This window comes from Vipera berus, assembly GCF_964194415.1.
Source record: "Vipera berus genome assembly, chromosome: Z".
NCBI lineage: Eukaryota > Metazoa > Chordata > Lepidosauria > Squamata > Viperidae > Vipera > Vipera berus.
In genome coordinates this window covers 25,011,538-25,027,373 of record NC_138205.1, presented here as the reverse complement: position 1 = coordinate 25,027,373, position 15,836 = coordinate 25,011,538, and the positions used below count along the sequence as shown (strand labels likewise).

The window sequence follows — 15,836 nt, the reverse complement described above, 5'->3', positions numbered from 1 at the left end:
AAAAAGAGAGAGGGATTTGAGGGCTTCTGACAGGCAACCTACTTCCATCTCTACTTTTATCACCTTCAAAATTCCCTGAAATGTTCCAGAGTCATTCTACTGAAGTTATTTTTTTCTAATCAATATTCATTGGGAGAGATTTTGGTGGGAACAGGAAGAGGGCCATAGCAATTGCAATGGCAGAAAGCTTGCCTCTATGAAGCCAGTTCTTCCCACTGCATCTAGAAAGGCAAAACAATGAGTGGAAAATATGGAGCTTCATTGACTCTCTATGAACATATTTTAGTTGCAACCCTATAGTAAGTTATTTTAAGTGACTCAAGCCGTTTTCTATCTGCTACTTTACCTAGGAATTGTGAAACTGCTGTGCATAAAATGTTTCAGAACACGTCTGTATCTACATTTTTGCTTCTAGAATTCTCCAAGACCTGGGAACTGCAGATTCTCCATTTCACTGTGTTCCTGTTGTTGTATTTAACAATTATAACAGGGAACATTTTAATCATCTCTGCAGTAGCATTTGACCATCATCTTCATACACCGTTATATTTCTTTCTGATGAATTTGGCAGTACAGGATTTGTGCTCTGTTTCAGTGATTCTTCCCAAATCCATGATCAATTCCCTCCTGAATACCAGGGAGATTTCTTATTTTGGATGTGTTGCTCAGGTTTTTTTGTTTTTCCTTTTTATATCATCAGATTTTTTTCTTCTCACAGTCATGGCATATGACCGGTATATTGCTATCTGTAATCCACTGCACTATGAAATGGTGATGAACAAGCAAGCTTGTACATGGATGGTTACTATGGTGTGGCTTTCTGGTCTTGCATATGGAGTTATACACACAAGTGGGACTTTTGCAACCCCTTTCTGCTCTAATGTGATAAATCAATTCTTCTGTGAGATACCCCAGTTACTTAAACTTGCCTGCTCTGACTTATATTTAATTGAAATTGGAATTGTAGTTCTAAGTGTTGCCATTGGGGTAAGTTGTTGTTGCTTCATTATTGTGACTTATGTACATATCTTCACGGCACTCCTTCAGATTCCTTCCATGCAGGGAAGGCAAAAAGCATTTGCAACCTGTCTTCCTCACATCATTGTATTTTCCATGTTTTTATTTACAGGAAGTACTGCTTATTTGCGACCAACCTCTGACACTCCGTCATATCTGGACTTGACTTTTACAATGATATATTCAATGCTTCCTCCTCTGTTGAATCCAATTATTTACAGCATGAGAAACAAGGCAATTAAAAAAGCTCTCTCAAAACTATTTAGAGGAAAATACTGTTCTCTGAATACATCATGCAGATTGAAATAGAAATTGGAATAGTGCCTAGCTAGATCTTTGTCACTGTACTCAATAAACTTCATATTTTTAAACTTTTAACATTTATTTTTTAAAAAATATTAAGTTCTTGATCTGAAAGCTACAGTTAATAGAGAATGTAGCAGCAAGGAGGATTGCTTTGGAATATTTTTGTGTATTTTAAAGCAAAGGCACTAACAGTGAAAAACTCAGAAAGTCTTGATACCCAGCTTTCATTGGGCTTTCCATTTTTAAGACAAGGTATCATATGTCAGTCTAAAGATCCAGGTTTTCTAAGGTTTCTGTCCCCAAATTCTATCCACTATTTTTTTTAAAAAAGGATACACTGTTATTTCAGAATAGAAAGCCCATTAAACTCTCTGACTTTAAATTCTTTATATTACAATAGAATTATTCACTTTTTGATGCTTGACTTATAATTGTTGGTTTTCAAAGAAATAGCTAGGGGTATCAAAAAATGGAAACCAGAAAGAGCAAATTTTTTAAAAATGTGCATTATGATATGACAGTACAAACTTTTTTTTTGTACTTGAATTATGATATTGTACACAAATACTTGAGACTGAATTTCTGAACCTGAATCAGAATAGAGCTGGAAGGGACCTTGGAGGTCTTCTAGTCCAGCCTCCTGATCAAGCAGGAGACCCTATGTCATTTCAGACAAGTTGCTGTCCAGTCTCTTCTTAAAAAAAAGAGTGATGATGTAATGTAATGGCCCACAATGTAATGGCAAGCTGTTTCACTGGTTAATTGTCCTAACTGTTAGGAAGTTCCTCCTTAATTCCAGGTTGTTTCTCTCCTTGATTAATTTCCATCCATTATTTCTTGTCTTACATTCTGCTGCTTTGGGGGGGGGGAATGACTCCTTTCTCCTTGTGGCAGCTTCTCAAATATTGGAATATTGCTATCATGTCCCCCTTATCCTTTTTTCCTATAGACCAGCCAATCTCAAATCCTGCAAACTTTCTTTAGTCCCCAGGACTTTAATCATCTTAGTTGCTCTTCTTTGCACTTTTTACAAAGTCTCAACATCTCTTTTGTAACGTGGTAACCAAAACTGGATGCAGTATTCCAGATGTAGCCTTACTAAGGCTTTACAAAGCAGTACTAATACTTCAAATGATTTTGATTCTATGTTTATATAACCAAGGATTTTATTAGCTTTTTTTGGTTGCTGCCACACTCTGTTGGCTCATGTTTAAGTGATTGTCCACTAGGACTCCAAGGTCCCTCTCACAGTTACGGTTTTTGAGCCAGGTTTCACCTAATCTGTACTTGTACCATTGGTTTTTCCTGCCCAGATGTAAACATTGCTTGTCTCCACATTAAATTATACAGTAGTTGACCCATCATGCAAGGGTTTTTTATTTATTTATTTTTACAGTGTTGCTGCTTTTAATGGACAAGCTGGGAATATGGCTACGGGAGGAAGGGAATTGGAGGATAGACTGGCAACAACACTAGATAGCCAGTTGCAAGAAAGGCAGGTGGGGAAGATGAAAAGAGAGAGAGAAGGACCCCCAGAATTGGCATATACATTAGGGCAGGGGTGTCAAACTCAATTTCATTGAGGGCCGCATCAGCATTGCGGTTGCCCTCAAGGGGCCGGGTGGGTATGGCCAGGGTGGGCGTGGCCTATTGGGTGGACGTGGTTAGAGTGTGTATGGCCTACTGGGTGGGCATGACCAGCTCTACATCATTCGTATCAAGGGTGCCTATGGGGGCCTGGGCAGGAGTGGGACAGATCTGAGGGTCTCTGGCAGAAGGAGGGTCTCTGGGCCAGGGCCAAAGCAGTGGGGGCCGTTCCCTCACTGTTTCCAGGATGGCTTCGCAGGCCACATGAAACCACTTCGCGGGCCGGATCCGGGCCCCAGGCCTTGTGTTTGACATGTCTGCATTAGAGGATAAGGCACAGCAAGGAGAGACAGGACTGACTGGAGTAAGTGGAATAAAACAAGTAGAGAAAGAAACGATGGGAAGAAAGAGGGTGATAGGATTAAAATGTCAACAGGGAGATGCGGGACAACTAGAGCAACTATGGTCAATTAGAACAGGCGAGCCCATCACACAATCAATGAGTAGGGTGCAAAGCCAATTGGGTTTATAAGTAAACTCCACACCCCCTAATGCCTACTCGGATGACACTGACAGTGGATTGGCAAAAGCTAAAACAGTTGATTTTTAGGTTTTAGGTTTTTAGATTTTATAAATGGTTGATTTTATTATTATTAATTTTATTGAAAAGTTTTACAATACATTTTATTTTTAACAAAACACAACCCCTCCCGACCACCTCCCCATTCCCCAACCCTCCCCAACACCTCCCTCCCCTCCCCCTCCCCCTCCCCGACTTCCCAGAGCTAGATACAGGGTATAAATATACAAACAATCATAATCTACCTTATGCAAACAACAATAAACTATTAAACCTATTGCACTTTAACTCTTATAAAATAACTACAAGCAGTATAAATATCACATCAATACTATTTCAAATGCTAGATGAAACTTTTTAGTCCCATATTTATTCTAAATATAATCAATCCATTTTTTTTCACTCCACAATATATCTCTGTTGTGAATGGTCTTTCAAGTACGCTAAGATCTTTGCCATTTCCGCCAGGTTGGAAACTTTTAAAGTCCATTCTTCTATAGTCAGCAGTTCTTCCTTCTTCCAATATTGCCCTACTAAAAGTCTTGCTGCCGTAATTAAATTCAACATCAACTTAGTGTCCACAACAGTAATGTCAGTAATAATACCCAATAAAAACAATTGCGGACAAAACGATCTCTAATTTACTTTACCAAATTTTCATCAGTCATTGAAAAACCAATTTTCTGGTCTTCTTTCCACCTGGCCTGTAATTGTCCATACTGAAACCAAGTTTGTACAATCTTTTTTTCTCTTAAGATATTATACGGCTTCAAATGCCATACATTCCTTTCCAAACTTAAAATTTCCTTATATGTAGTCACATCATGTTTAAATCCAACACTTATATTTTCTATTGCATGTTTCGATATTGCCTATATAGGTATCTTACAATTTAACTTATGTCTATACTTTTTCCAAACTCGCAACAGAGCATGTCTTAAAATATATACCTTGAACACATTATCCACCTTCTTATCATACAATAAATATGCATACCAAACAAATAACAAATCATAGCATTCAAAATTTAATAATCTCACTTGTGTTAAATTAATCCAATCACTTATCGCTGACAAGGCAACAGCTCATAATATAGTTTAAGATTAGGCATTTTAAGACCACCTCTCTCACACCTATCCTGCATAATCTTAAATTTAACTCGTGGCCTCTTCCCTGCCCAAACAAATTTGTTAATACCCTTTTGCTATTCCTCCAAGTTTGAATCCTTTTTAAGAATAGGTATCATTTGACATAAAAATAAAAATTTCAGCAAGACATTCATTTTCACTACTGCAATTCTTCCCATTCTTCTCTCGTCCAAGCGCTCAATACATATAGCCATGCTTTGAAATGCAAATAAGATGTCTGCCCTTATTTCTGTTAACTTCTCATCCAGAAGCTCTGTGAGCTTTTCATCCATAAGCTCAGCTAATTGTTGTGATTGCTTTTCCATAGCCTCTTGCAACACATTCTGCAAGTCTTTAACTGTAAAAGTTGGTGCAGGTGCAGGTGCAGGGGAAGGGGGCAATAAAGCTTGTAACGAAAACTGTTGCACTGGAAAAGCCCCCGCACTTCTAAGAACTTTAGAGGATTTGGCAGCCATTTTCACCCACTATTGCCTGCTACGCACTTTACGTTTCAAACTCCGCAAAGTCCATTGAGTTAAAGATCATAAATTCACTTTCACCTAGATCTCCTGTGTCGCTCTGCCTGAATCCCGGTTCTCAAAGGTTCTCTCTTGCTGGCAGGGATGGTTGCTGACGCCCTGCTCTGCTCCAAAAAGCCAGGAGCAGAGGCGCCCTGCAGTCTGGAGCAAGCCCAGGCTTCGGGGGGGATCAATCCTTCAGCCGCCAAAACTTTTAGCTCTGGCGGCCCCGGAGAGCTCTACCCCTACCTGGGCACTCACCCCCTCCTCTTCTCCTGAGGAGGGGGCTTCCGAGCTGCCAAAACAGCTGATCAGCGCTGTTTTCGGTGGCTCCACGGAGCCGGCGGGGCTGACAGCCAGAATGGCTGCCTGCGGCGACGCCTTGCCACCCGGAAGTCTGTCGATTTTATTATTTTTATGGTTTCCAAACATAATTATAATTATCCCAGAGTTCAAGGATTTTACACCATTGCACAAATATGCCTGGGATTCATATTTTTAGAGTTATTAGGGACACATATATATGATCATTTGGCATTCTGTATTTAATTATGTGAAAGGAATTATTCTGAGAATCACCTTCAATCTTGCCTTAGGATAGAATAGAACACTTATTTCTTAGCAACAAGAAGCAGTAGACAGTAAAGTATCTTGGATAATGACAAATATGCAATACTTTTTTTAAAAAAATGAAGATCCTAGAAAGTGATAATCTTGCCTGAAGGCAAAGTTTTGTGCATTTGTCCTGGGAATAAAGGCAGTAGGAAAATCTAGAAATTAGCCATCTCATAGACAAAAAGGCAGAAAAATGAAAGAAAAAGAGATACACAGAGTGAATATCTAATTTAGTATTTACAGCATCTGCTACTTTTTCCTCTTTCATTTAATAATGTCATATTATCAGAGACTGCTTGGACAAGTCCCTAAATTTTTTTGGCAAGCTTATTCAGAAGTAGTTTTCTATTGTCTACTTCCTAGGGCTGAGAGAGTGACTGGTCCAAGGTCACTCAATTGTCTTTGAACCTCAGACAAGACTACATCTCCTGGTCTCCCCATTTGTAGCCTGATGTCTTAACTGCTACACCAAAGTGGCCCTCTCTTCGTTGCACTCAGAAGTAGCTATTTGTACCCCACAGACCCCTGTGACCATTAAATTATGAGATGCTGAAAAAATCAGCACATACTTTTAATTAGATATAATACAGGGACAGAACAAAATAAAAAAAAATATGACAAACGGAAGCAACATTTTAAAGAAATAGATGTCACACAAAATTGGAAAGAGCTATGGATTAAATCTCTACAATGTGTACATATAACCTAAAGGAAAATTGATATAAAATGTTCTACAGATGATATACAACTCTATTTAAAATGGATAAATTATATGGTAATAAATGTTAAATATGCCAGGAAACAGAAATAACATTCTCTCAGATGTGGTGGACCTGTAAAAAAAAAGAGCCCCCAAACGTATTGGAAAGAAATCTAAAGTATAATACAGAAATGTTGGAAATTAAATTTGAAATGAAACCACAATTTTTCTCATTAAATATAATTTTAGAAAAATGCATCAAGAAATATAATATTTTAATGAGACATATTCTTACAGTAACAAGCATAATATTTTGTTCACTATTGGAATTGTAACAATTCAAACCTGGAGAGAGATAGAGAGAAAACAATACAATGGAGTTTTTAATGTGAAATAATCAGTTTAAGATCAAAACATTTTAACTTCTGGGGAAGCATGTTGAACAAAAGACATCTCTATGAAAATGCAACAAAAACTGAAGAACCAGAGAGTACACTAGTTATTCAACACTTGTTTGGATGACAAGCATGTGCTCCAGATGGCTGCTCCTCATAAAGAGAACACAGGATAGCATGAGGAGATGATGGGACCATCCATCTCGCAACAAGAGTCATAAGTCTGAGGTGGGTGGTTCTAGAATTGCTCTGCAGCTGTGGTGAGGGTGGGGAAGAAAACAATCAATTTCTGCCCTTCTCTCCTCCACCCCCTTCCTGGAATGGAGAGATTAGAGAGGATTGCAAGAGACTAAGTCATTTGTACACATCAAAAGGAAGCTGATCATGCTTGGGGTGGGAAAGAATCAGGCCTGTCCTTATCCCTATCCCTATCCCTATCCCTATCCCTATCCCTATCCCTATCCCTATCCCTATCCCTATCCCTATCCCTATCCCTATCCCTATCCCTATCCCTATCCCTATCCCTATCCCTATCCCTATCCCTATCCCTATCCCTATCTCTATCCTGCCCCCAGAGTGGATACTTTCTTCACTTGATCAAAATATATATATATAATTTCTGTCCTGCGAATAAGCATTCAACAGAATATATTTCACACTGCAGGTGAAATTATGCATATCTAGCAATGAAGGGGAAAAATGTGGGGAGAAAACCCATTAGAAAGAAAATTCTAGCATAGTTGATTATATATAAGGCATTTGTTTGGAACAGTTTAAAGCAACTATGTCTTCCCTAAGTTTGTGTTATTCTGTTTAACTGCATGAGCCCAGGAAAATATGCAATTGTTTCAAGAATTGTGCTCAAGTGCTCCTTGATTACCCCACATATCCTGAAACTGACATTAAAAATTAATTTTAAAAATAAAAGAAATCAATCAAAAAAAGAGAGAAAACACTATCAGACACTGGGGAAAGAGTATATTCCTACATTTGTTTTCTTACTTGTGAAGTAATATGTAGGAAAAGAAAAAAGTAATGTTTCATTTGTTTTATTGAAATATGGAAAGTAATATTTCATTTGCTTTATTGACAAACTGCATTATCACACACTTTACAACTTAATATAATATATGAAACTATGAGATGAAGTTTACCTAATCCTACCCTTCAGTTTTATACTCTAAACATGCTCCTAATATTTCCCATTTATATAAGTGACCTCAGAGCAAAAATTCTTGACAGAGCAATCTTAATGTCATTGTTTCTCAAGCTATAGATTAATGGATTCATCATGGGTGGGATAATGGAATACATCACTGTAATGGCAAAATCAGGGTGTGATGATTTCTCTGATATAGGATGCAGGTAAGCAAAGCAACCAGTAAACAAAAAAATGGAAAAGACAATGAGATGTGGCAGACAAGTGGAGAAAGCCTTTTTTCTTCCTTGGACAGAAGGAATTCTCAGAACAGCAAGAAAGATCTCCACATAGGTAACAACAACAAAGACAAAGCAACCTGATGCTAATGTAATGCTAAATACTACAACTCCAATTTCAGTTATATATAAATCTGAGCAGGCAATCTTCAGCAAATGTGGGATTTCACAATAAAACTGATTGATAATGTTAGAGCAGAAAGGGGTAAGAAAAGTCCCAGTGGTGTTTAATACAGCATTGAACAGGCTGGCAATCCACACGCCGCCAACCATTTGGGTGCAGGCCTTCCTGTTCATTATCATTTCATATTGTAAAGGATTGCAGATAGCAACATACCGATCAAATGCCATGACAGTAAGAAGAGAAATATCAGAGTCTACAAAGAATAAAAACAAAAGAACTTGAGTTACACATTCAGAATAAGAAATCTGTTGTCTGTTCATAAATGAATTGAAAATGGACTTGGGAATAATGACTGAAACTGAACCAATGTTCTGCAGGGCTAAATTCATTAGGAAGAGGTACATTGGTGTATGAAGGTGAGAATCAAAAATGATTGCAGAGATAATCAAGAAGTTCCCAGTTAGTGTAATTAAATACAAAATCAAAAATACAGAGGCATATATAATCTGAAGTTCCCGAATGTTTGATAATTCCAAGAGAAGAAATATAGATGTGTTGTTATCCATTTTTGGTCACAAAGTTCACAACCTTAGGAAAAAAGGAAGCACTCTTAACATAGTTTCTATTTATTTCCATTTGGAGAAGTTTTAATTGTAAATTGTATGATTTCAATGAAGATTAAAATAAATATTTTCATTTCCAATTTGGATAAGTGTTTCTAATCGTAAATATTACATCCACATCACTTCAATTTTCTTGCACTGATTTTAAGTTCCAGGGTGTGGTGTCATTTGCACCTCTTCAGTAAGCAAGCATGCTTCATTATTGTAATCAATATAATCAGAGCTAGGATAAAAATTGTTTTAATAGTTAAATTTAAAAAACCTGCACATTTACATATACATGAGATGAATTTACAAGTCTTTAAAATAACAGTGAGACAGAAAAATGAAACAAATATTTGTTACAGTTTGTTGCACAATCAGCTAGATACCTATTGAGTCCTTCCCAAGAACTGGGATGATGATGGTGATGGTGATGGTGATGGTGATGATGATGATGATGATGATGATGATTTGCAGTAACTTTGTATCTCCTGATGGGAATTTGTATTTAAATTGCCTTCTGATTCATCATTGTTAATATGCATACACCTCAACACATATAAGCAGTTTTCTTTTTTCTGGCTGTCATCTCAGGAGGCTAAATATGTATACATTTGTTACAACATATATCAAAAATAAAAGGAGGAAAAATTGAGAAAGACACAGGAGTAGATAGATGGATGGATAAGTAAGTTTAGAGTATGAAGGGTAAAAAAGGCAAAATGGAGATCATTGCTTACTTTATCAATTCTTATTTTAGATTATTGAGTATTTATCTGTTCCTTGAACTTCTTTTACTTCTCCCATGAAACTTTAATGATTTTTCTGTATCATGATAGCTTTATCAAGTCTTCTTTAATTTCACAAAAACTTGCTCAACTCCCAGGAGTCATGCACTGCTCAAGAGAGGAACCTCCAAGGTTTTCTTCTCATTTTCTCTTGACTTTTGCTTTTCTTTCCCTAATTAACTTAATATGCTAAAAAAAACTAGAGACCATATAATCTGAGAAATGGTTATGCCTTTTTGAACATTAAATTGGATATTATTTCAGATAGGACTATTGTTTAATGACGTGCATATTTGAAAAAATGAAAATGAAATCAGTCCTTTAAAGTTTTGCATATTCTGAAAGTCAGTCATCTACTTAGCAGAATAATTTTCCAGTACAATATACCGTAAATTGTTTTAAAATATAACTCCAACCTCTGAGGTATCTATACAATCTAACCCTAAGCAAATAGAGGTGGGCCTTTTTGAGAGCCTGCTTTGATGACCTTTCATCTGGTCTACTGGCAGGAAGATTCCATGGGACTCCTTCTTTACAGAAACTTTGCCCTTGTGCATCAAGGGCGATAGAAATTCTTACTCATACAGTGTCCTTTTTATGATGGCCCAAGATCTGCTTTTATCTCCCCAGTCATCTCCAAATTTGTGAGGCATACTGATATATTTTATGTTCATTATTTTTTAAGGGACATTACCCCTTAATATCAAGTGGTCAATACCTACATTAAATAAATGCATTCTTTGATCAAGTGACAAAATTAGTGGATCAGAGGAATGCTGTGGATATAATTTACTTGGACTTCAGTAAGGCATTTGATAAAGTAGATCACAACCTTCTACTTGACAAGATAGAAAAATGTGGGTTAGACAGCATCACCACCAGATGGATTCGTAGCTGGCTGACCGGCCATATTCATTGTGTGGTCCTCAATGGAACTACATCTACATGGAGGGAAGTGTGTAGTGGGGTGCCCCAGGGCTCTGTTCCGGGCCCAGTGCGCTTCAACATCTTCATCAACAATTTGAACAAAGGGATAAATGGGGAACACATCAAATCTGCAGATGACACCAAGCTGGCAGGAATAGCCAATACTCCAGAAAACAGGCTTAAGATATAGGAGGATCTGGACAGCCTTGAAAACTGGGTGCTATCTAACAAAAATGAAATTCAATTGTGAAAAAAGTAAGGTTCTACATTTAGGCAAGAAAAACCAAATGTATAGGTATAGTATAGGGGGTACCTTGCTCAATAGTAGTAACTGTGAGAGGGATCTCAGAGTCCTAGTGGACAATCACTTAAATATGAGCTAGCAGTATTCTGCAGCTGCCAAAAAAGCCAATACAGTGCTAGACTGCATTAACAGAGGAATAGAATCAAGATCATGTGAAGTATTAATACCACTTTACAATGCCTTGATAAGGTCACACTTGGAATACTGCATCCAGTTTTGGTCACCACGATGTAAAAAAGATGTTGAGACTCTAGAAAGTGTACAGAGAAGAGCAACAAAGATGATTAGGGGACTGGAGACCAAAACATTTAAGGAACAACTGCTGGAATTGGGTATGTCTAGTTTAACGAAGAGAAGGATGAGGGGGACATGATAGCAGTGTTCCAATATCTCAGGGGCTGCCACGAAGAAGAGGGAGTCAAGCTATTCTCCAAAACGCCCAAAGGCAAGACAAGAAGCAACGGATGGAAACTAATCAAGGAAAGAAGCAACCTAGAACTAAGGAGAAACTTCCTGACAGTTAGAACAATTAACAAGTGAAACAACCTGCCTCCAGAAGCTATGAATGCTCCAACACTGCAAGTTTTTAAGAAGACAATGGGCAGCCATTTGTCCGAAATGGTATAGGGTTTCCTGCCTGAGCAGGGGGTTGGACTAGATGACCTCCAAGGTCCCTTCCAACTTTATTATTATTATTATTATTATTATTATTATTATTATTATTATTATTATTATTATTATTATTATTGTTGTTGTTGTTGTTGTTGTTGTTGTTGTTGTTTATTATTGTTGTTTATTATTATTATTATTATTATTGTTGTTGTTGTTGTTGTTGTTTTCATTGTTGTTTTCATTGTTGTTGTTTTTAAATTATACAACTTTAATTAGATTCATAATTAGAGACTAATGAAAAGATAATCATTCAAGTCCTAAACAATGACCTAAGAATTATTAAGGCAAAATCTCAGAATATAAGCAATTCCAAAAAATGATACTTTTTGTAAAATTAGGATGTTCAGGTCTGATAAATTCAAAATGTCCAAATATTAAGGGGGTGCTTAAGTTATTGCTCTAAGGACACTAATTACAACTGGTTCAATGACTGATTTCTTTTTTGATAAGCGTTTGACTTCGATCTGCAAATCTTGGTATTTCACATGTTTTTCAGATTGTTTTTTCTAAATCTGAGCATCATCTGGTAGAGCATTATCAATGAGCCAGAATTTTTCCTTTTCAATGTCTATTATATCAGGCAATTTATGAACAAAATGCCTGTCTATTTGGATTTTATGGTTCAATAAGATCTTAACTGTTCATTTTCACAAATCTTCTCAACTTGATTGTCTCAGTGGTTTTGGGGTAAATTCAAACCCAAACTGTCCATATAATTTGAGAATTTCCAGTTTACTTTTTCTTGGATATGTATTTCCTGACCTGCTACTTGAAACTGGAAATATGTACTTTGCACTAGACATAGAAAGAAGCATAATGAAGTTAATGATTTATGGAGAAAATAGGAGACAGAACTTGTGTTTCAGAATGATAATGTGCAGCTATCTAGATCCAAAAGGGGAAAAGTAGTTTCTGCTACACTTGTTCATAATACTGTATATAGGCCCTGTTGAATACACACAGAACTGAATACATACGCACAGGCCTAATAAGTGAAGAGGTGCTATTTATTACTATGCATAGTAGAAAATATATTTGTAAGAATTTATCTATGCTAATATTTCTATACATCTACATACATATACATTTACAGTATCTGGCTGTGTTCTCTCTCTCTTTGTGTGTGTGTGTTTATGTGTGTGTGTTTCTCTCTCTGTGTGTGAATATGTATAACATTTAATTTATTTTATTATGATTTTTATTCACTTATAACATAAAATATGAAAATAGCAAAGCAAGGAAGGAATAATAGTAGGGGAAGGGGAAAAAAGAAGTGTGGAAAACAGAGGGGAGGAAAAAAAGGTGTTGACTTCCAATTCACTCTATTGCAGTAAAATAAGACATTGAATCTCAACTTTTTACATTTCTATAATAGTAAGAACTAGCCATTTCTATATCAACAAATCAATCTAATTAGTAAAACCTCAAATCATAGTAACATTTTTCCACCTCAAGCACAAAGTCCAGAAGTGCTTTCCAAGTAGAAACAAAAGTACTTATATTCTTTTCTTTTATCAAAACAGTCAATTTAGCCATCTCTGTTAATTCCATCAGCTTTTGTAGCCATTCATCCATGGTGGGAATCAAAACATCCTTTTATTTTTGTGCATAGAAACTTCTTCCTTATTATATGCTTGACCAGCATCTAAGACAAGTGAAACTTGCTCTACCACCATCTTGAATTAAGGGTCATATGACTTTCTACTGGCTGCTTTCTGACTCATCTTCCATTTCAGTGGCCTTAGGAATCTTCCTGCTTCTTCTCACTGGCCATGGATCTTTTGGCTTTTTTATCAACCAGTCATGGTTTCCTCTGCTGCATCTTTTGTCTATTGAACTCTCATTCCAACAGCATCTGTTGTCATATTTAGAAGACAAGAGCTTCTTTCTTTGTTTACCTGTTATGACTTCTTTTATAGTTCTTTCTTTGGAAATCTGAAAGCTTGTAGGTGATTCTAATATTTTAAACTTTGTTGCCCATTTTTTAAAAATATCTGTGTGGACAGCTGAATAATCTCTGACCTTAACAGTTGCATATAAGATTATTTCAGTTTCAGGATATTTCAATCTCACAACGTGAAACTATGTTGTCTAAGAATTTATGCCTGACTCTTCATATGTCTGTTACTAATTCTTGCTGATTAAAATATGAGTCCTCAGACCCAAAAGTCTTGAAAGGGCAAATTTGATATCCTTGTTTCTAAAGCTGTATATCAATGGATTTAACATAGGTGGAACAATAGAATACATGATTGTAATTGCAAAATCAAAGTGGGATGGGGTATCAGATGGAGTTCTCAGGTAAGCAAATGAAGAAGTAAACAAAAATAAGGAGAAAACTGTGAGGTGTGGGAAGCAAGTAGAGAAGGCTTTTTTTCTTCCCTGAACAGAAGGGATTTTTGAAACAGCAATAAAGATGTGTATGTAAGTAACAAAGATGAAGGCAAAACAACCAAATGCTAATGTAAAGCTGAATATTATGCCAGCAATTTCAATTACAAATGAATCTGAGCAGGCAAGCTTAAGTAACTGTGGGATTTCACAGTAAAATTGATTGATCACATTAGAACAGAAATGAGTAGTAAAAGTTCCAATTGTGTTTAATAAAGCATTGAGAAAGCTGGCAATCCACACACTGCCAATCATTTTGATGCAAGCCTTCCTGTTCATTATCATATCATATCGTAAAGGATTGCAAATAGCAACAAATCGATCATATGCCATGACCGTAAGAAGAGAAATATCACAATCTATAAGGAAGACAAATAAAAGAACTTGAGCAACACATCCAGAATAAGAAATATGCCTTGCATTAATAATAGAATTGACAATAGATTTGGGGACAATGAGCGAAACAGAACCGATATCTTGTAGGGCTAGGTTCATCAGAAAGAAGTACATGGGGGTATGAAGTTGGGAATCAAAAGCAACTGCAAAGATAATGAGAATGTTCCCTGTTATAGTCATTAAATACAGAATCAGAAATATAGCTGTGTGCAGAACCTGTAGTTCCTGAATCGTTGAGAATTCCAATAGAAGAAATAAAGATGTGTCATTATCCATTGTTTTGTCACAAGTATTGTAAACCTAGAAGAGAAGAGTGATTGGCTAAAATGTTTCTCCTGAGAACATTTGAATAGCAAAATCTACATGTTCAGGAAAAATTAAACAAAAAACATGCTTTTCTAAAAACCTATAAACAGTCCCAAACATATGCATCTTTGTTTTACTACTTCAGTTGTATTACATTAATTTAAAGTTTATGGTTTGGGGATCTATTAATTTTATCAAACAGTATTCATGTCTCATAACAGCATTTACAATTCTGAATTGAAAGACAGTGGAGAAACACATTTAAAATTATTTTAACTAATAAGTAAGATAACTAAAAAAATATGCATAAGTAGCATGGAAGTAAAATTAAAAGCTATAGGAACAAATTATTTCTCACCAGGTTATGGATAGCTTCATGAAATTAATTAATCATATCATCTTAATAATCTTTAACATTTCTCCATAAATGGCCTTGAAAAGACTTCAGAGAAAGAAAATTGTGTTTTTTATTTGCCTGCATCTGACTCATAGATAATCAAACATTTATAAAAATACGTAGGATTCAGATTCAATAAAATTTATATCCTACTGGAGTTCCTACTATGTAAAAGAGAAAACATCTCTGAAGAGAATAAAGTTGTAATGTATGCAATCTAATAACATATACATATATAGATATGTATGATATGACTATATGAAGAAGAAGGAAAGGAGGCAAAGGGGAAAATAAATCCTGTTCTAATTTGATTTTCAGTTGTTAGGTATTCATTTTCATATATTCCTGGAAACTCTTGTATTCCTCCTTTGAAACTGGTCATTGTCTGTATACTTTCCACCTATAAATATTGGTTTTAAATGATTTTCTGAACCAGGAATAGTTTTATCAAGTCTTCTGTGCCTAACCAGAGACTTATTTAACTCCTCAGGGGTCCTACACCTCAGGGGTCCTACACTGATTAAAACGAACTCCAGGGACATTTTTCCCTCTTCACTTTTCATTTTTCATTGCTGTTCCTAGTTAACGTAATAGACACTAAAATCAATATAATTCTAGAAGTTATTATTCAAGTTAAGATTAGG

The 15,836-nt window shown here is 36.1% G+C and overlaps 2 protein-coding genes across 2 annotated transcripts; one reads left to right on the top strand and one right to left on the bottom strand.

The window, feature by feature from the left end:
* Window positions 1–375: 375 nt before the first annotated feature.
* On the top strand, window positions 376–1,326 carry LOC308678753 (olfactory receptor 14A16-like; the record flags this gene model as incomplete). Its single annotated transcript, XM_081345985.1, has 1 exon — window positions 376–1,326. The coding sequence occupies one exon, from the start codon at window positions 376–378 to the stop codon at window positions 1,324–1,326; it is 951 nt and encodes a 316-aa protein (XP_081202111.1).
* A 6,725-nt stretch (window positions 1,327–8,051) lies between these two features.
* LOC308678752 (olfactory receptor 14C36-like) lies at window positions 8,052–14,765 on the bottom strand (the record flags this gene model as incomplete). The annotated part of the gene is made up of 2 exons (XM_081345984.1): window positions 8,052–8,659; window positions 14,450–14,765. 2 exons carry the CDS (start codon window positions 14,763–14,765, stop codon window positions 8,052–8,054), a joined length of 924 nt encoding a protein of 307 aa, XP_081202110.1.
* Window positions 14,766–15,836: the final 1,071 nt, after the last annotated feature.